Here is a 21,622-nt window from a genome sequence, read left to right as displayed (position 1 = left end):
CTCTGTGATCTTGGAGTATTCTCCAGCCTAAAAGATTCTGTGCCTCCCTCTGCATAATGCTATGTGTCAGCATGAGCTGAAAGTGAAGCCCCTGACTCATTCAGCCATCCAACCATCCTCCTGCCTTTAAATCACAGGTCTGTCTTGACCTTCCCTTACCCCCCTCAGTCTGTGCCTGGGCTGCACAAGGGAGAACAAAGTGACACTTGTTTGCCTCGTCCAAAGAGCTCACTCAAGCAGGTGATTGTCTTGCCTCCTTTTGCAGTCCCAAAACAAAGTGTTGAAGTGTTGTCCTGGGATGTAAAACATCCCATATATTCCCCTGGGACTAGATTTTTGCTTTCTAACTGCAAGTGGCACTGAAAGGAAAAGAGGTCAAAATTGCAGGATAAGGGAAATAATTCCCAGGTGCTGAAATTAGGAAAAAGATGTGAGCACTCATCCTGTGCACTCCTCACAGTGCAGGGAGCAAGGGAGCTTTAATAGCTTTAGCTGCAGTCTCTAAAGAGCTGATCCTTCATTTGTAACCCTTCCAGGAAGGAAAAAAAAAAAAAAAAAAAAGCAAGAGGATGAGAAGTCAATCAAATTCAGTTAAAAACTTGTCATTGTTTATTTGTTTTGGGGATGTTAAGAGGCCAGCGAATCTGAGACCAACACAAAACTATGTCTTGCAACAAATAGTGTCTTGCAGCAAGGACCATGGTTCTCAGCCACGAGCCCCTGTTCACCTCCAAAAGGGAAATTTATCCCTTCTGTGTTGAGCAAGGGAGGTTTGGTTTTATTTAATCGTGAATATTGTCAGCACATGTGTTGCTTCATGTATGCATGAAGGTTTGGGGTTCTTATTCCAAAGAGTTTTGTCCCTCAAAACCCAGGTGCATCCAGCATGCAAGCCAAGGAATTGGAGACATGGGTTTTGTGCTTAAAATGAAAGTTAAACTTCCTCTGTTTTGATCTCCCTCCCTTCAAATAAAGGATATGACAGCACAAACCATCCTCTGTGAGAAAAGAGTTAAATCTACAAAGCACTTTTAACCCCAGAGTGATATCATTCATTTTATTTGGTCTGCTCTGGTTTCTAGTCAAAATGAGAGAAACACAATAAGATCTTGAGTCAGCGCTGCTTTTGGTTTTTTGTTTAAATCTGAAACCCTGAAAATGAAAGGGCAGCAAGACAGGAAATATAAACTGAAACTAAAAAGGAGACTTGAAGAAGCCCAAGAGAAATGGAAAATCTAAACTTTACCGGGGTGTCTTGAGCTGTAGCGACCTGAAGGTTGAGCTCACCCCAGAGTGGGAAATGGTACTTTTTCATACAACAAAAAGAGAGAAGAGCTTCTTTCAGGGGACTGATGAGTCTGGTCACTTCAGAAGTTCTAATTTCTAAAATAATTCCGATAATACTATCCTCTTACTACAGAGGGGTGTTTTGCTGTTGTTATTTTGGTTTTATTTTGGTTTTCTTGTTGTTTTGTTTTGTTTGTTTAGTTTGGTTTGATTTGGTTTGGCTTGGTTGTTTTTTTTTTGTTGTTGTTTTTTGTTTGTTTGTTTGTTTGTTTGTTTTTTTGGGGGTTTTTGTTTTAGGGAGAGCCGGACCACTTTGGATATCAGTTTTCAGGGGAAACTGAGGCTCACAGCTGTAACCCGAGTTGCCACAGATTATTCATACATGTCAATGCTGTTCCAAAAAGCTTATATTTCACAATTTCCAGGCTAGTGCTTTATCTTTCAGGCCGTAATATTTCTGCAGGGTTGTCTACTCAGTTGCTCAGGATTTTATATCAAGAAGAGCCCACTTCTGACCAGAAGTTTAGAAATTTGCGTTCTTCACAAAATAAATTTATTTCTTTGTTTTTTTTCCCTCATTGTGTGTGGCTTCTAGTTCTCATCAACTCTTTTTTTTTTTTTTGAAAGAAATTAAAGGAGCCTCCTACAAGCCCCATGACACAGAGTTTCAGTGAAGCAGGGACCAAAAACAACTGTGTCTGAGTAAATGTCTTATTTGGGTGTTTGTAATCTGACTCAGCAGCCCAGACCTTGATTTTTATCTTCTCAGAGGATTGGGTGGGAGGGATGGGTAATAACAGTTCAAAGCAATGCAGCTTCTAACATCTGGGGCTAAAGGGAGGGATGGTATTTTGCAGTAAGGGCTATCAATATCTTGATGTCATTGTTCAGTTGTTTGCCCTGTTGTTGTAACATTTTACAACCAGAAAAGAAGCTCAGATCATCCATGCTTCCTACAAGACACTTTGCTTGTTTGGAATATTTTAGGAGCTACAAATATATTTCATCCTTCCCCCACTGATTCTGCTTGTAACACCTCAAGAAAATACAACACCCAAGCTTGGGTGAAAGTGAACATCAAATGTTGGAAAGATGGTGAAGTAACATGGGTGGGAGCTGATAAATTTGATAAGTTTGGTTGGAAAGATGCCTCTCAGACTTTGAATGAAAACAAAGCAGACCTTGTCTTCCCTAAAAATGTAGTTTTTCTGTCAAAGAATAAAAATGCATAGAAATTGGAGTGTTTTTTTGGACTTCAGGTATTCTCAGAAAACCCTACATCACCTTCAGGGAATTTAAATGAAAACAAGCATGCTTTTTTTGGCCATATTTGGCTAGATAAGAGAGGTCATTTATTTATTTATTTATTTATTTATTTATTTATTCACTGACACCATTGTTAAAACAAGTCCAAACTGAAGTTTTCTAAGCTTTTGAGTTCCTCCTGCTGCTTTGATTGCAGGAGCCTTTGAAGATCCAGGCAGGCCAGGGAGGAGCTGGAGCCATGTCTGACAGCACTCTGCTTCTCTGCCTGGGCTGTCCCCAGCTTCTGCTGGGAATTAAGGAGGTTTTGGTTGTGTTTTGTCTCCTTTGAGGCAGACTAGGCTGCCTGGACAGCAGCTGGCTATCTCTCCATGCTTGCCACTGATTTACGTGTGACCATGTTGTTTCCTGTAGTTTTAGATCCCGCTCTAGCAGCAGCAGAAAGGCAGAGGTTTAGGTCCAGTCTTACACAGTAGATTTGTGGCCCACTGTGACTCAGAGCCTTGGGGATTTTTTGAACTTATAAGACAGATGCTGAGACAGCTGATACGGGAAGCTGGGGGTGGCAGATGGTCTTAAAGCACCCCTAAAGGTGAGAATCTGATAAGACCCACTAGTTAAGACAAGCCTGGTAGCCTGGCACTAACACCCATAGGTTTAATGGCAGGGAGATGTAGGACTGTCAGGATAAAGGGACTCAGGTCTTCATAGAATCATAGAATATCCTGAAATGTAAGGGATCCACAGGGATCATTGAACCCAGCTCTTGGCCCTGCACAGAACACCCCCAAAAATCACACCATGTGCCTGAGAGCATTGTCCAAACGCCTCTTGACAGCGCCTAGGCTGGCGCTGTGACTACTGCCCTGGGGAGTCTGTTCCAGTGCCTAACCACCCTCTGGGGGAAGAACCTTTTTCTGATATCCAACCCAAACTTCCCCTGACACAGCTTCATTTGATGCCTTGGGTCCTGTCACGGCGCACCAGAGAGGCTTCAGACTCCTCTCATATCTTTGACCCTTCATACAAATGATGTGGTTGGGCTTCCTTGGCCAATGAGTGCAAGCTTGTCACAGAAGTAATCCCTGAGTGTGTTGCCTCTTGTGCCCATGTGTTTAGGCATGATATGGCACTGGGGAAGCTCCTCTTTAAAGGTGACGATTGTCCTTTGGTCCTTGTGAGGCCAAGATCGGCAAACACGGTCCCTTAAATTTCACCACCAGTGGTCTTGTAGCTGCTGGAGGAGAATTATCCAGGTCTAGATGGATGGGAGAGCTTTGAAGGTGTTCAGTTCTGTTGTATAAATCAAGGAGTCACAGTTGAACACCTTAGGTATGGTAGTTTAGAGATGATCCTACTATTTGTTTGAAAAACTACTCTCAGGCCCTCCTATAATGAAAAGATTTCTTGTCATTAAACATGGGAGAAGGGAAGGAATCAGAGATAGTGAAAGTGATTTTTAAATACAAAACCTCTCAGAGGGAAGGCAAGTCAAAGACCCCAAAATTTCTCAGTGTCATGCCAATAGCATAGTCATGAGAGGACAACATCTTCCCTTATCACAACATACAGATGCAGAATATTTTGAAACCTCACTAGAGAGTGTAAATGTGAAATGATGTGCTTCTGGGATGGCTTCATGCTCAGAAACTCCAGTTGGAGAGGTGAAGGTTGGTACTTGCTGCTCCTTGACCTGCCAAAAGTGGCGTGCTGTGAGTGAGAACATCAGAGGATCTTCTGGGGCTTTCCCTGTGGGCTACAAAATGTCCAGTGTCCTCATTCCCTTCACAGGATTAATTAGTTGGTTTTGTGGAAAACTGTGATCTCAAAGGCAATGCAGGAGTCAGCATGGATGCCATTAGCTCATTGCTGATTTCTCCCAGCTCCCACATCTCAAAACGAAGGTACAAGAAAGAATAAACCCTCCCCTTCCCAGTTTTCCATGCTGCACCGCCTTACCATTGATTTTATTGCATTTTATTATATGAGAGAATTCTGATTTAATGGAGTGTTGGACAGACTGTAGTAGCAAAATTCCTCCTTCCTTCCACCCTATTTCTGTAGAATAATGTAATATGATCTTTAGCAAGTCCCTTTTTGTTTAAAGGAATATCCAAATGGAGGAATCAGATTGATTGTCATCTTGGTGTGCTTTTCTGTTCTCTGGAATACCTTCCTGCAGTAGTAACATCAAATGTAAAGACTGAGGAACTTGACCTGGCAGGTGCCAGCTCTTGGGAATACAAATGTTCAGCTGTAGGAAATATCTCTGTTGCAGCCGCGCTGTGGAAGTAATTAGGCAAAGGATAATGAATGGGCTGCAGTGAGATAGGAGGGAATGACTCCACAGAGGTGCTTCATGGTAAGATCATAAACTACAACAGTGGAACAAGGATGGGCTGGTGATATCAGCCAAAACCTGTGGTGAAATTTGTCACCTCATACAGGACTTCTTCCTGGTTGTTCCTGCTTTTGTACATTCCCAAATATGGAGACCCCTCTGCAGGGTGACTGCAGCAAGTGTTAAAGGTGGAAATGCTGCCGTGTTTCGGTTCTACATGAACTTCTAGTTTCTGTTTCCCCTGTTACAAAGTATTTTGCACTCACAAAGCACTTCCTCCTTTCTGATGACTGCAAGTGGGCTGTTTGGGTGGGGAAAGAGTTGTTCTCTAGTACCAGGCACACAGTGTGAATCTTGGGGTGAATCTTGTGGTTGTTCTGTGAAGGTCCAGGAGTTGGACTTGATGATCCTTGTGGTTGGTCTCTTCCAACTCAGAACTTTCTATGATTTTCTGATTCTTTATTAGAGATCACAATACCAACAGCTAGAAAACTCAATGCAACCTTTCCTTTGGGGCAACCCTTGCCACACTGTGCATGTTGCTTCTCTACATGTACAGATGCAAGTGTAGATAAACACTTATCACACAATGGAAAAACACAACCTTGAATCAGAAAGTACTGCCTTCAGGAGGATCATCTCCTCTGCTCTGTGTTTGGGAAGGACTCAGATGTAGGCACATGGCTAATCAAAGTGCTCCTTCCCTATCAGTCTGTGCAACACCTTTCCCTCTGGGCAGCATCTGTGCCCAAACACAACTCCTGGAAAGAGGAGGTCTGCTCTTCCTCCCCAGCTGCATCTCCCTGCAGGGGATTCTCCTGCATGATCTCATGCAGCTCTAGTGGTAATTATCATCATCCCGTGGCTCAGTGGGGTTTGCCTCCAGAGGAACCAACTGTATGGCTTTTGACACCCATCTGCACAGGTATGTAATATCTCACTGCAAGTTAAAAAAAAAAAACAAGGAAAAAAAAAATCAGTAACAGGTGTTGAAAAAGTAGTTTTCTTCCTCCCCTTTTCATCCTGCTGTTTAAAACAGCTTTGTAGTTGTCTGGTTTAGAAAACTATTTCTCTGATTAATCTATTTTTTTTTAATCTCGAAGTTTTCATTTCAGCTTGAAAAACAAACATAACTTCTGTTTTGCCCACAGACTTGCTCTTACCCTGCCACAATGTTTTGTGATGGCGAGCCATACAGATACTTGAGCCAGCCTCTTTTCTTTTTCCCTTTTCAAAAAGAAAAAAAAATGAAAATCTCTGCTGTCTGCACTTTCCAGGGAAGAAATTTTTATTAAAGATGCAGTGTGGAAACAATAATATATTTTAGGAAAACTTTTTTTTTTTTTTTTCTCTCATGTATTTATTGCCACTTTCTTTCTTTTCCTCTGGTTTTGCAGGGTCAGGAGCTTGGGAAATTAGGGTGCATCAAAATCCAATGCAACTTCCCCCCTCATCACAGTCACACCTCTCCTTGCTCTAGGCTATGCTACTATAGGAAAAAATAAGGTGACTTGGGGAGTTAAAGAAAATGTTAGCCCAGCATCACAGTCATCATGTCCTGAAGAATCTGTCAGCCCAGTTCAGGAGATGAGGATCTCCCTTTTCCTCCTCTGGCTGGAAGTCTCTCAGTGGGAATCTCCTTGCTGGAGTGTGGTGCCTCCTTGCCAGGGGAGCAGCACATGGGTTGATCTCTGTGAACAGGTTAAATAAACAGGACTATGTTTGGGTTAATTGTCACTGGTTCTACTGCTCTCCATTACTGATCTATCTGGGAGCCTGGCCAAGGAGCAGATGCGAGAGAGAGCATCATCACCTCCTTCATCGTCTTCATTGTGTCTAGATTTATCCTTTTTATTTTCCTTATCCCCCCCCACTCCTTTTTCTTTTCCTTTATTTTATTTTCTGCTTTTTTCTTTTTTTTTTTTTTCCCCACTATTTTTGTTTTTCTTTTTGGCTGAGCAAATAGGCCAGATGGCAGTGAGGGGAACAGACAACAAGTGAGCCATGGCATATGGGCAGCCTGTTTAATTTCAACTCCTGTTGGGAAGTGGCTTGCAGGGAGATAAGTTACAAAAGCAGAAGAGGAGGAGGAGTGTGTGTTGCAGGGGAGGGGCAGGAGGAAGGGAAGACCCTTTTTGAGATGAAGCAGCCCAGCTGAGAGGAGTCCAGGGCACAGGGGACTGAAACCTTGGCCGCATTCCTGACACAAAGCAGTAAATTAGCTGTTTCCGTGTCAGTTGGTGCAGGAAGTCTTGTTGGCTGCACATGGGAAGGAGAGATGGGGATGTCTACCTCAAACAAGGAGGAGAAGGAGGAGGAGGACATGTCTCTGATTTCCATCTCACTCCCCCTGTCCCAGGCAAGCTCCAGCCAAGTTTAAGACCTGGGATGTGGAGGTTTTTGCCCAGCTGCAGAGAGGAGTCATGCTGCCCTAGATGATTTTTTTTCTTTGCAAATAGGATTGTGTATGTTTGGCTCCTATGGGCATCAAAGTGAGATCACCCACTAAACAGTCCTTTGAAGCAAAAGGCATAACTTTTAAAGTTTTGAAACAAAACAAAATAAATTTGACACAAAACAAAATTAAAGGCAGCTTAATAACAATGTAGTTGACAGTGATTCCTCTTTTCCCTTCTCTTCTGTATTGGCCTTCTTTTTTTTCTGTCTCAATTTGCTTTTTGGATTTAATATGCAAGCTGTCAGTTTCTGGCTATCTATTCACATCGTTCATACTTTTTGGATTTTATTGACTAAGACCAAAGGGAGTCTTGCCTTAAATGTGTCCTAAATGATTTAGGAAGAAAATTAGAGTGAATTGCACTAAATTATAGATATGTGAGGCTTCTCAGAATCACAGACTTCGGGAGAGAGTGAGGAGAGGTAGGTGTACTTTTCTTTATTTTTTGTAAATGTGTTAATTTTGAATCTTAGCTTCACTGAAATGTAGTTTAAAATGGCTACACAATTTAGGAACTTGAGAAGTCTTATTCCTGCTGAATTTTAGTGGGTTTGGTGTTCCTTGGTACAGGTTCTGAACACCTTAATCCTAGAGGGTTTCTTAAAAATCACCCACTTTGGCCAACAACATCATCATTTTGTTCTATTTGCTCCTGCTTTGGAACAAGCATGTAATCCCAATACAGTCATCACACACATGGACCATTTGGAGCTCTGTGCATGTTATCAGCATTCTGACTGGTGGGTGGGACTCCATCTCAATGCGCCCATATCTGAGATTCAGCTGTGAGCTCCATGCTTGTGCTTGCCAGGGTGGCAAAACTCTACACACCAATTAGCTCTGGAAATCCTGATTCTGTTGGCATGACGCAGATGATCCTGGGCAGCAGTTGCGCTCTAAGCCTGCACAAAGAACTTTTTATATGACTTTAATTCTGCAGAGAAGTTTTTATTCACTAGAGATTCTGCAGAGAAATGATTATGCATCACTGGCTTGGTGGAGCAGAATTTTAACTTACAGCTCAGGCACTCTTCCACTGATTAGTTTTAACATGAAATAGAAACACAAGCCTGTGATTTATTGGTGAAATATTTAAGATAGATTGTTAAATTATTTAAATAGCAGAGTTTAAATTAGGCAAGATAAAACAAAACAAAACAAAAAAGGCCGTTCATCCAAATAAGAGCTCAGTTTTCCTGAATTTGAAAACGTACATTTAGACTAACTAGTTATCTGAGAAAAAAGTTTCCCCTTTTATTACTCTCACAAAAAACCCTAATTTTGAATCTTTTTCCATTTGGTCCCTGCATACTCTGTTTCATCTGCAGTGCTAGTAATTGTTGCAGCCTCTGTCATTTCCTACCACTCATCTAGCATGTATTTGGGCACTCGCCCAGACTGGATGCAGCTTTCCTCTTTCTATGAATGCTAATGAAGAGGGTTTTTTGACTTACTGTTGGTAAACCAGGTGAGGACTGCTCCAGTCTTCTTGCTGAGTTTGGACATCGCCTCATCTTGTCTTGCCCTTAGAGGTGACTTTCCATCCTGCCTCAAAAAAGCTTGTTTGCATCTGCTACACTTGTCTTTGCCCAGTTGTCATCTGGCATCTGTATGACACTACCACAAAGTAAAATTTGAGATATCTTCTCAAAGGAGAAGATAGAGATCATACTTGTGGTCTTTAAAGATTCCAGAGGGGTGGCAATAACAATGTAGACCTTTGACAGTGTGAAAAAGGTGTGAGTAAGCAAAAAGATTTTTTTGTGGACCCTTAGCTTTTTGTGGACCCTTAGCATTCATTTCATAGAATCACAGAACAATTTGGGTTGGAACAGGATCTGAAAGATCATCTGGTTTCAACCTCCTGCCATGGGCAGGGATACCTTCCAGTAGACCAGGTTTTTCAAAGCTCCATCCAACCTGGCCTTGTACACTTCCACATTTTTTCTAATTTTTTCCCTAATTTTGAGACAAAATACATGGGACTTCCTGCATCCTAAGGAGCATTTAATGTTTTCAGTTTCTGTTTGTCTAAGATTCTCCAAATTTGAGAGAACTTGCTCACTTCCTCAGCCATGTCTGTTCTGAATATCAGATCAGTGTGACACATGAAAAGCAAAGGTGATTAGGCTTTGACATGTCTTCAGTAAAAACTCATGGGAAATGTGCATCAAGACCCATAGACAGCTTTGAAAATTTCAGTCCTTTCTCTTCATCTACTCACATTTCAGCACAAAAAAAAGAAATATTTTTCAAGTCTGACCTCCTCTAGCAAACCCTTCGTCTTGGGCTGTGCATCTGAGAAGGAGAAAACTTTGAATGTCTGATTCTTTTAAATGTGGCAGCTGAAAAGAAGATAATTAGGACAGGCAAATCCAAACAGTACTTTTGCAAATGGTACTTTTCTTCTTTTTTTTTTTTTTTTTTTTTTTCCTGTGTATGTCTATATTATACTTTTCCACCTGCCTTCAAAGGGAAGCTGATAAAAAGGATTTGCTTGACCTTTTTGTTGCTGAAGGGGGAAGGGTGCCATTTTTGTGTAGTGCTGCAAGACAGATTCTGCAAGTGAAACTACCCCAGCAGGGGCAATCATGCCCAGAGGGGACAACTCCAGGAACTGAAGCAGATTTTCTTTTTTTTTTTTTCCTTTGCTCTCCTTTGTGGATTTGTTGTGCTGTGGGACCAGGTCCTTTATGGCACATAGGAGTGGGGTTTATGGAGCAATCAACTCCATCACTCCATCAGCAGTAGCGGCAATCACATAATGCTTTGGTCTTTTGTAATTTGTAATAGATTTTGTGTGTATGAGCTGAAAGTATGGCTGGGAGGGAAGGGGATGTGAAATGTTGTCTTTTTTTTTCCTTTCCTTTCCTTTTTTTTTTTTTTTTTTTTTTTTTTTTAAAGTTGGAAAGAGTCTGTCTGAATTCCTTTATGCTTTTCAGGCTGAGGGATGAGAGAGAGTGTGTGTACGTGTGCGCGTCTGTACCCATAGAGTCGCTCAAGTGGGAAAAAACCCCGTTTGCAGTTCACACAGAAGGAATTTCTGATGGAGACAACAGTGCTAAGCAGAAAGGCACATCCTGATCTCTAGCAAGTGAGGGGCACGCTGGCGGACACACGCACACAACACATACTCTCCAGGCACTCTGCATAATACGTGCAAAGCGCTGCCCTTTAATGAACGTAACCTATGGTGGCTGGGATGCAGCCGGCCAGACCTCACCATTAATAAACTGGGAACATTCTTCTCCTTTTTAGTCCCTTTCAATGCCAGCCCTGCGTTTTGATCTCCCTTGAATGCTGCTCCCCCTCATTTGGGGCTCCAATTCTGAGAAGATTTGGCGCATTGTTTGAGGTCGCAGGATGTCGGATTGATTTCGGAGCTTTTGTATTGACTCTGGGCTCCTGAATGAAGCTGTCATGTGTGTCTGTGGTTGGCTAGCAGGCTGTCCGGCTGCAAGCTGTGCCTTCCTTTGTTGTTTAGGCCTCATTGAGCTGAGGGAAGAGGCTCATTTCAGGGTGATTTACCACCACCCAAACACCAGCTGTCTGTTGTACTGCTGCTTGCCTCCACCTTGGATTCAGTTCTTGTTTCCCTTCCTTTCCCCCCTTCTCTCCCACTCTACCACTGTAGGCACTTGGGTACTGGTTCTTCAAAATGTGTGGATCACCCTGACAGAGCAGCAAAAAAAACATAACAAACACTGAATGTGTTGTTCTTCCTAATGGTGTTTATGCAGCCATGGGGATTTTTAGAGTTTGCTGTTGCAGTGCTATACATAGACTCAAAGAATGATATCCCACATTGGAAGGGGTTCACAAGGATCATTGAGTCCAACTCCTGGCCCTGCGCAGGATAGCCCCAAGGATCACACTGTGTGCCTAAGAACCTTGTCCAAATGCTTTCTGGACTCTGGCAGACTTGAGGCCTTCTCTGGGGTGGTTCCAGTGCCTGACCACCCTCTGAGTGGTTGTGCCAGCTCCCTGGGGAAAAAGCTGTTTCCAGTATTTTCAATTGCTATTGCTCAAAAGAGAGAATGGCTAATGAAAACCAAACAGGTTAGAGCCCAGCTGGACCTGTCAGCTTCTGCAAGGTGCATGGCACAGTGCTAAGCCAAGCCCACCTCTGGAGCTGAGCTTTCCAGGCACACACTTGGAAGACGGGATCCTACTGTTAATCCCAGCCAGCAACTCCAGAGCACAGAGCCTGGCAGCTCCCTGGAGGCCGGCTGGTGCCATGTGCCTCGTGTCTGACTCCTTTAAGCGGGGCTGGCAGCTCCACACGGATGGCTCTGGGCAACGCCGCAGTGATTTGTGTGTGCCCTGTGCCTCCCCTGGAGCTGCTGGCGTGAAACGAGTTGTGACCGACCCTCATTTGACTTCTGGGTGATGCAGTTCAGTTTTTCTCGACCACAGGCTGTTAAAACTGGCAACTGCTCAGCTCCTGTCACCCGTGCAGCTGAGATAATTAAGACTGTTACTATTATTATGTTTTTATTTTTTTTTTTTTTATTTTTCTGCAAACTTTGGCCAACATGGTGCAAGGAGGTGGGTGAGGCCAGCCGGATTCCCTATAAGAGGCAGGATAATAGGACATATGTCAAGGAGCCTTCTTGCTCTTTTGCCTTGGGAAGGGTAATGTCTGGCAGTGGATGTGAGTCAGCAGAAGGCAAAGTGATCTTCCCTGTTGGAAAACCTTGTGCCTACCTGCTTCTAAACAATAGTACCTCATGTTATTAAAAGGCCAGGAAACATAGAAATTATTCTCAATTAATTAAGACCAAACATCTACACCCAGTCAGATGAGGCTTCTCTCTTTGTAGTATTCTCTCTTTCCCTTTGAGCATCAAGCACTGCTGGATGAAGAAAGGAGGGAAATATTAGGAGGCAGCCACCACAGCAGGATAGCCCTAGCGAGGTGTTTTAATTTCTTAACAAACTCCTTGGGCACTAGAAACTGTAAAATAACATACAGATAAACAAACAAAAACTCACTAGCCCTTAGCACCCTGTAGGGCTCGGTTTCAGATCGCTGAATAAAAGCTGAAGTTGCACATGCATGTTTAATGTAACACAAGGCGTGTGCTGTGGAAAAGCATGCTTTCCTCTAATCTGGTTCCAGACAGAAGCATCCAAACAGAAGCCCCTTTCCCTATCCCCACTGAACTGCTTGGTGTATGTGAGGAAACCCCTGAATGACAAGGCTTCCATCTGCTCTGGAACAGAGTTGCGACTGGCTGCAAATGTTGTCCATATGCTTTTTTTTTTTTTTTTTTTTCCTCTTTTGCCTTTCAACTTAGCTGCCTAATGTTAGACACCTATCTGCAAATTAATCATCTGCTCATAAGCAGTTTTCCTAAAATAAGGTGAAGGTAGTAGCTCATTCATCCAATGCGCATTAAGAGAGGTGCATCTGCAGCTGGAAAAGGAAGTGCAATTATTTATCCAGTGCATTGCTTTCATTTAGGTTTTCTTAGGGAATTGAAGAGCCCCTTCATTCTTGTAGTGTCAGAGGAAAAGAAAAAAAACTCTCAAGTTTTGGGTTCATATTTCCCTTGTATGGGCAACATCTTGTGATTTCTGTCTGTTAAATAAAACTGGTGATACTCCCATTTGGACAGGAGAACATGGCCACGGTTTGCCATGAGCTCAGGTGCCATTAGAGCCATAGAAGGGTCTAAAAATGGGAGGTTTTTTCCTTGGCTTGTGGTTGAAAAAGGGTTGGATTATCTTATTGGACATAACGACTTTGCAGTGGACAGAGGGACAAGCTGAGCATTAATGACACATATGTGCATATAGTTTCCTAACCACAAGTGTATATTTATGCTATAGCCACCCCAAGGTATCCAGTGGCCTTTTGGCAAATGTGTGAGTCTTTCCTAGGTCTTTTTATAGTTCTAATTTGTCTCATGTGCTGTGGGTGTCTCCCCCGGTGCCTCAGTTTCCTGTCTCTAACACAACATTTTAATACACTTGCTTTAACTTATAGTTTAAGCACTTTTTTCTGAGAAAAAAAAAATTACTTTAATAGATTACAGACCAGTTGTTGAAGGATTGTAGTAATGGGCAAGAGTGAAACACCTTTGACAGATGGGAGTCACAGGCAGAGGAGGCCAGTTGGAAGTAGTCCCCTGAAAACCTCAGAGTTTGACAGTTTGTAATCAGCAGCCCAAACATGAGGCATTTGGGGTAATTATCAGATTAGGTATCAGTACAACCTTTTCAGTGTCATAGTTTTTTTCCCAGCTTCTCTTTTGGAAAGAGACAAAAAGATAATTTCTGAGCATTATCTGACCTTGCTGAAATTTGCAAGATGCTGAGCTCACCAAGTGAGAGACCTCTCCACACCTGGCAGGTTGCAGACTCTCCCAAGGTGACCAAAAGTTTATCTGCGTGTTTTTAATTCCTGCCACCAAGGGTCATCTCTCTGCTGTGTCCTGACATTGAGCAATGGCTGCAATTCCTTTTAATCGTGCCCTTTCCCTTCCTCATCATTTAGGGCAGAGCATTTCCACTTGGCTAAACTTGCTAACTGTGTGGGGATCTCCTTTTCCATATAAATTAATCCAGCTGAAATCTCAAGATTGTACACGAGCAGATTCTCCCTCTGTTCCCCAGCAGATGCTAAGAGTGTTTATTCTTCAATCGTGGACAGCAAAAGTCTGGAAGTAGGCAATGTCTTTGTTTGCAAGCCTATGGAAAAATAAGTAATTGTGATAATTTGTAGGGACTCCACTGGCTCTTTTTGTCTCTGTGCAGTTTAAATTCAAGCAGTATTTTGACCAAGTCTGGAATCCCAACTCCTTTCTGCCATGGTGATTTATCAAGATGTCCAGATTTGATAAGCAACAAAAATACTTTGGTGAAGAACCAAAGTGACTCAAATAACCCCCAGAAAAGAAACCTGTTAACATTCAGTCAGTCTGATGCTGCTTGGATCACATTCAGTCAGTCTGATGGGTTTTAAACAAAAATAAAGGTGTCTGAGGTCATCTTCTCTCACAGACTGTTGATTGTGGGTAGAAAGAGAGTGAGTGGATTCTATTTCTTTGCAAATCTCTCTTGGTTTGAGCATCAATCCCTGGAAGTGTCCAAGACCAGATTAGAGGGAACTTGGAGCAACCTGGTCTAGGGGAATGTGTCCCTGCCCATGGCAGGGGTGGAACAGGGTGATCTCTAAGGTCCCTTCCAACCCAAACATTCTATGATTCTATGTCACAGACATTGCAGAGTCTGTACCAGCAGTGTTAGGTGAGAGTGTGCTCTTGAATTCCTGGCATGGGTTTAGCAGGGGTGATGTGGACTCGTTGTTCTGTTGAGAGCAAGTCTCTCCTGAAGACTTTATTTCAGCAAATCTGGGCACATTAGAAGCAAGTAGGCATTAACTTGGTAAAAGTGAACAGGAAAAGTTGTGTATGAGCTTTTCCTCAAGTCACTGCTGTTTGGTATTTGTTCTGGGTGCGCATGCTAGACATGTTCTGTTCATGCAAGTATATGAAAACCATGGGTTAAAATAACGTGTTTCTTTTCAGCTTTGCTTTCCCACTGTCTTTTTCCACACACCTTGCCTTCTGCTTCTGTCTGACTTCCCTAATGTTGGGATATTATGCTTTGGGGAAGTCTTCTTGGCAGATTGGGAGCTCCCCCTCTGTGAAAGTGAACCTCCCAGCAGCACAGGAAGAGTCCACAGGGTTCCCTAATGCCCTTTTTTCCCCTACACCTGATCACAAATACAAACCTCTTGGTCTTCAGTGGTTCAGATTGTGCTGATGTTTTTCCTTCCTTATCTCTTATAGGGAAAAGTCATTGGAGATGCAAAACTGCTTATGAGTTGTGGTTGCAGAAAAGGGAAAAATTCTCAAGTGAAAGACTCAGATCAGGTCAGTCAATATGTACCTTAACTGGTGAAATCTAAGAATGTCTTAACGTCTGGTGGATTTGATCTGTGTTGTTGCATATCAGAATTCCTGGACACAAACAGAGTCCTTGGCATGATTGACAATGGTACAACATTAATGTTTTTGTGTTTGTTACTTGTAGAAAAACCCTCAAGCAAGATTGGGGATTCATTTCACGAGGAGATGTTAATTCCCTAGCGTGGCTTATTCCCATCTGGTTTATTTATTCATGAATTCTGTTTCTTTATAAGAATCCACTCCAGGCAATGCCTTTCTTAAAGAATATTGCATTTCCTTGCTGGCTAAATGCAAGCAACCTTTGGTCTCCTACTGTAGCTGCCTGGATGGGTGGTAGTTCATTGCATGCTTTTGTTCTGAAGTGACGCCATCACAAGGACATTCTTTATTGGGGTTCCTCATGACATTTGTTCACAAACCAATGGCCAGGTTTCAGTATTCATTACTTGTAATGAATGGCCCCTTATTCTAAAATTGGTCAAATTGACATTGGTGGGATCACTGGTAGGGTTCAGTAATTACAAGTGAGATGGACTGTGCTTGGAATAACAGCCAGCTGGTGGTCTCTTCCTTCCCCCTACCACTTGGCACTTATTCAGACTAGCCAAGTTCATCCCTGACAATTTTTTTTTTAGTTCTTATGGCCTCCTGTCTTTGTCACTAAAGATGAATTTGAATCTGGAGATCATTTTTTCCAAAGATGAAAGAAAATTTGGTTAGAGCATAAACATTTTATAAAATCAGGTCATCCAATGTTAAATGTGGCAGAGTGAAACAGAATGGTCTCAATTACCAAATACCTTTTCTCTCTAACGTGTTTTGTGTACAGTCTGTGACTGGGTTTAGACCTGAGGCAGATTCAAACTGTATCCATGAAGCTCCAGAAACTCCTGATAGTTTCCCGAAGGGAAAAGATATGAATTCTTAGGAAGAAAAGTGTTTTTCACCTTCAACATGCATGTTCATCAACCTAAATTAATAATAGTGTCTCAATAGTGTCTCAATTTAATTAATAATAGTGTCTGTTTTGTTAATGTTTGAGATTTGAGAACAGATCTATCTTATCTATAAACCTATCCAACCACCCATGTACCTGTCCTGCAGTATTCTCTGTTATGAGGAATGCTGCTCACACTTACAAATTCTTTCTAGAATTAAGTCTTTCATTGATTTGCTTTATTTTGCTTGTGTGCTTTTATTAGAATTTTCAAATTAAGAAATTAATTGTCATGAGCTATATTGTCAATTTACCATCAAGACAAGGATTCATATTAGTTTTCTTTAAAAGACTAGCTTCCCATTCTCTCAAATGCAAGTTCAATATTCTCATTTTGAGGTTCTAACACATCAGGGGAAAATTAATTTAGAAATAAACACTTCTACTAATCTTTGCATTTTGTATTTTGATGTACTCTGGTTGAATTACTTCAAGGGGACCAGAACACTGTTAAAGCACTGATAGCATAGATTAGAAATAAAGTTGGAACATTTTGATTGCAGAGAGCTTTTACAAAGCACTGTCTCTAGCAAACCCTGGGTAGTAGACCTCTATTTTTTTTTTTGTTGTTTTTGTTTTTGTTTTTTTTTACATTGGGTTTTTCTTTGGGGATTCTTTTGTTGGGGGGAAACTCTTTTGGAGTGGTTTAGTGTTAGGACAAGGAGATGCACAGGACTTTTTTGGTCTTTAGCTTTTTGTTTATTCTTATCTTATTTAAAGTTTTGCATGCTGTCTATACCAGACTCTGCACACTGGAAAAGCACTGCAAAAATGGCTAACAATCTCTTGTTGCAAGGTCTTTTAAGACCAAACCATTCAATTAAGAAATGACACCTAGATTATTTTCCCTTTTAACCAAGTCACTGATCTCTCAAAGCGCACAATGTGGACTTTTCTGCCCAATTACAAGACATCACCCAAACCCATGAAGAAGAAGGCAAAGAAGCCTTCACCCTAAAACTTCCCTCCACCCTAAGACTTCCATCTTGTTCCCATCTATAACATACTAAAAATCCTAAAACTTAAATTTCTTATCCAAGTGACATGCTATACTACTCCCTATAATCTATTTCACATTTTTGTCGACTCTAGTCTATCTTGAACTCTTGGAAGCTTTCTCCATGAATGAGGGTCAAAGTCAGTGCTTCTCTGGAGGCCAGGTCCACTCAGAGCAGACAGAGAAATATTCCCTGTGCCCTGGGTTCCCACATACCTCAAACTCACAAATGGCAATATTTTAATTAGAGTGTAGGCAACAGTTTTCAGAGGGGAAAAACTATCCCATTCTCTTTGATGGTTTCTGGAAGAGTGATAAAATATTTTTTGCATTCAGTTACTTCCTGAAATCTAATTTTTGATGCCTGATGATGCATTGACCATATCAGTACCTCTTTATTTGCTGTATCAACATAAACTATTGGACAAGTGCTTGCCTCAGAGGCTGTGAAGCTCATTCGTCATGCTCCTGGCAGGGTCCTGTCTATATTTCAGGGGATAGGAGGTAGATGGGGAGGAAACTAGTACAGGAGGGTGGGTGGCAGTGTGGAACATTTGTCTGTGAATGCAGGACCTCAGCTCAGCTTATAAATTATCCCCTGGGCCTTGTAGATAAACACAGACTTCTATGGCGACATCGGCTGGGAAAGGCAAACACTTGCCGATGATTGTAGGCTAATCCTCCAGGACACTAATTGCCAGAAAACCAAGGAAGCATTTTTTTTAGGAACAGCTTTTTTTCGCTTTGTGAAGGGGAACAGTGCACTGTATTTAGTTTTGTTTGCAGAGCTCTACCCCTGCCTCCTGCACCCTATCTCAGATTTTAAAGATTTACGTCCATTATTGTTATTGTTGTCGGGGCCTTTTTTTTTTTCTTTTTTTCCTACGTTACTTTGTATTTCACTCTGGTGCCGCTGTAAAGTTTTATGAAAATGCAACTTAGTTTTCATTTGCATGAAGATATGCATAAATACGTATGTGGTTTTTATACCATTAGCTATTTAAAGCTTTGGTTTTAAAGTTACCAACTATTTTTCAGTTGAAATTTTTGTGAAAGGTGATGTTTTGCAATGAGATTATTTTTCTTTCATTCCTTCAAGTCAATTTGGAAACTGGCAAAAAGTCCTAAACACACAGTGTCCCAGCTGAACCAAATCATAACCTCATTGCCAAGGATTTAATTTATAAGCATTTCTGACTTCAGCCTGGAGGAGACTTTAGGGGAGACCTCATTGCAGTTACAACTTCCTTTAGAGGGGAAGAGGAAGGACAGACACTGATCTCTTCACTCTTGTGTGAAGGAAAGACTTGAGGACAACATGAAGACTTGAGGAAACAACATGAAGACGAATCAGAGGGGATTTAGGTTGGATCCCAGGAAAAGGTTCTTCCCCCAGAGGGTGCTGGGCACTGCCCAAGCTCCCCAGGGAATGGGCATAGCCCCGAGGCTGCCAGAGCTCCAGGAGCATTTAAATACCACTCTCAGGGACACACAGGGTGGATTTTTGGGGTGTCTGTGCAGGGCTAAGAGTTGCACTTGATGATCTTAGTGGGACCCTTTCAACTCAGAATATTCTGTGATTCTCCAAGATGCCTCTAGAAGCAATGGCACTTCTTGACCTGAGCCCTGCTTCCCTCAGTTTGGCAAAGACACCAACTATCTGCATGGTATTTTCCATGTTGCAAGTCACCAGTGTGTAAAATCTGGACCTGTCAAGCACAGAAGTCCAAATGGGCTTACACAGGGATGGGATTTCACAACAGGTACAAGGAACCCAACCTTCCTGTTGGATTTGCACCAGACCCGGAGAGGGACTGGTGGTCTGTGTTCTGTGGCCCCCCAGTCCAAATCAAACCCTGCATGATGATGTGGTAGGGTAAACAGTGCAATATAAATCCCACCAAAGCTTTGAAAACCCCGAAGGGAATAGAGCTGAATGCACTGAAGAACTAGAGAAGCATCCCTCGTGGATGGTCTCGAGGAAGCTTTGGGTCAGTGAAGCCAGGTGATGAACAGGAGTCCCCAGATAAGGTCACCTCTTGCAAGCAAAACCCCCATGTCCTTGTCTGCCTTTGGCACCATTGCTTGTTGTTTGTGTGCTTTGTGGGAGTAAAATTTATCCATGCTCTGAGGCCCAGAACCAAGTCTCTGCACCACAAGCATCCTGCTGTAATTGTAAGGTTCATATATGCCCTTTGGAGTGCTTATTAGATTCCCATTAGTTTATGCTTCCCCATAATGTTACAAAGTTATAATGTTCCTTATTATTTGAGATGCATTGTTGTTTAAGAATGACAGTCCTGGACTAGGATTTCCTTGTGCCATGTAGCATACTAACATAGAGAGGGAAAGATGTTTCCCAGGGAGCAATTTCATTTGTGTGCTTTCTGAGGAAAACAAAAATGTAATTTAAGAACAGGAGTGAAATGTGTAGGTGGGCAAATAATGTGCATATTAGAGTTATGCATAAGGTTAAGAGCCAGAAGTAGCAGAGTGCACCATATCCTCAGCATGTGCAGCTCTCCATTCTGAGGGTGTAGTTTTATTTGCTTTCCATTGCTTCTCCCAAAAGGTGGGTGACTCACAGTGTTTAACTGCTTTTATATTTTAAATTTTATATTTTATATTTTGATTTGCAGTTGCTGTTGTAGGGTTTTTTTTCCTTTTCCTCCCCCTCTTTGCTTAACTTTTCTGGTGGTTCCTGTGAGATCAAGTGTTACTGAGAAGTCAGGTCCCCTTTTCCTTCCCTGTGTTTGGTCTTGGTTTTAATATGACAAACATGTGCCTCCTCTGGAAATGGTATCCATGCTGCAGAGTAATTATTTAGTGAATGGTGGATCCAGTTCATGTTGGCAAGGATCAAATTAATCATTATTAATCATGACCCCTCCGACAGTAACCTCATCCCTTGCCTAAGTGCTGCTCTTTATTAAGAAGTAAAAGCTATTAGAGAATGGCTGAGCCACTGCTTTCGTTGCACCAGCACAGGGCTCAGGACTTCTGGCAGGAGGCAGAGAACTCAGTTCAAAGCTAAAAATAGATGCACATGGCCCATGTTCCAGAAATGAAATAGGCAGCTTCCCCTGTGGGCTGCTTCAGCCTCATCTGAGTGTCCTCTTTTCCCCTGAAGCTTCACGAGATTTTGACTCTTTCCAAAGGTTGAACTCAGTGTTAGGGATTAAATAATCTCTCTCAGACTTTTTTTTTTTTTTTTTTTTTTTTTTTTTGTCTGCTAATTTGTTTTCCTATTCAAACTGAAGTAGATTTCAGTATAATCTAATGCATGTGCAGTCCTTGCAAGGATAGGATTTTAAGATCCATTTTAAGATCCTGGTTGCAGCAGGATTCAACAGCTGGTAAGACTAACCAAGAGTTTAGCTCCCTGGGACTTCAGTGGCAGAGCCTAAGTCAAGCACCCTTTTTGAGGATTTCTGGATTCCTTGAAGAAAACACTGCACTGTTGAGGTGAGGCATGCGGTGATGTTCATCCTGTGTAAAACAGTTGTGAGAAGTCCAGCTTCTCTCTCCAAGTCACTGGACTGGGGTTTGTAGAATTATATATATACATATATATGTCAGAACAGAAATTTCAGTCACCAGAGGTCTGCTGAGAGTAAACAGTAGTTTAATTCATAATTATTCTGGTTTCCCTAGCAGTTTCAGGTTCTTTTTAAAAAGGTGAGGCAGTGCTATCCATTGATGTTGTCATTGTTTCAGCAAAAGCACAATGACTTAAGTACTGGACTAAAACCAATCTCCACAACCTTCCCACCCCGCAACATCCACCTTAATTAGTTTTAAAATGTTTTCACTGACTGTGTGGAATTCCAGGACAAAATCCTTTAAGACAAAAAAGGAAAGAAAAACATCTTTTGTCTCCATCTAGCTCTTCATTACCTGGCTGTTAGCAGTAGAAAATTGGAGCAAACCTGCCACGCTATTTTGATCTTTGCCAATGTTGTTGTGGGAATAACACTGTTTAATGGTTGAAGGAATTTATAGAAGAATAAAAGTAACAGCAAAGATGAAGGGACCAATACAAATTGTCTGGTAAGCTGCTATCAAATTTTATATGTTCAGGGCTACTGATAATTTCCCATCTTAAAAAAACAGGGTGGGAGTTTGTCAGGGAGGAGGATGAAAAGTGTATATATAAAAAAATAAACCTCCTCTTTAAATAGCTAAGTGTCCCGGGCTGAATTGTGTCAGAGCTAAGGTCCTTTGGCAGCCAGCACTGTTATATCTGTCAAGGGTGTAGCAGAGGACTGAGACCAAATTTTGGAGAATCTGCCTCAGCCTTGCTGGCTCTCCCTTGCATTCTTCCACTTGTTAGCAAGAAATGCACTGAGGCATGAAATGA

At 42.0% G+C, this 21,622-nt stretch overlaps 1 protein-coding gene across 3 annotated transcripts in view; it reads left to right on the top strand.

The window, feature by feature from the left end:
* SETBP1 (SET binding protein 1) overlaps positions 1 to 21,622 on the top strand; it is a 266,516-nt gene that overhangs the window by 34,545 nt on the left and 210,349 nt on the right. For 2 of the 3 annotated variants that reach the window (XM_054002818.1, XM_054002820.1), the window contains exon 3: positions 15,149 to 15,232. In XM_054002818.1, coding sequence (XP_053858793.1) covers positions 15,149 to 15,232 — 84 coding nt within the window. Of the gene's footprint in view, positions 1 to 14,630; positions 14,727 to 15,148; positions 15,238 to 21,622 lie in introns of those variants that run through there. The other variant, XR_008441176.1, reaches the window with a different exon arrangement.

Source organism: Vidua macroura, chromosome Z, assembly GCF_024509145.1.
Source record: "Vidua macroura isolate BioBank_ID:100142 chromosome Z, ASM2450914v1, whole genome shotgun sequence".
Classification (NCBI taxonomy): Eukaryota; Metazoa; Chordata; class Aves; order Passeriformes; family Viduidae; genus Vidua; species Vidua macroura.
This window is presented reverse-complemented; position numbering and strand designations above follow the sequence as displayed.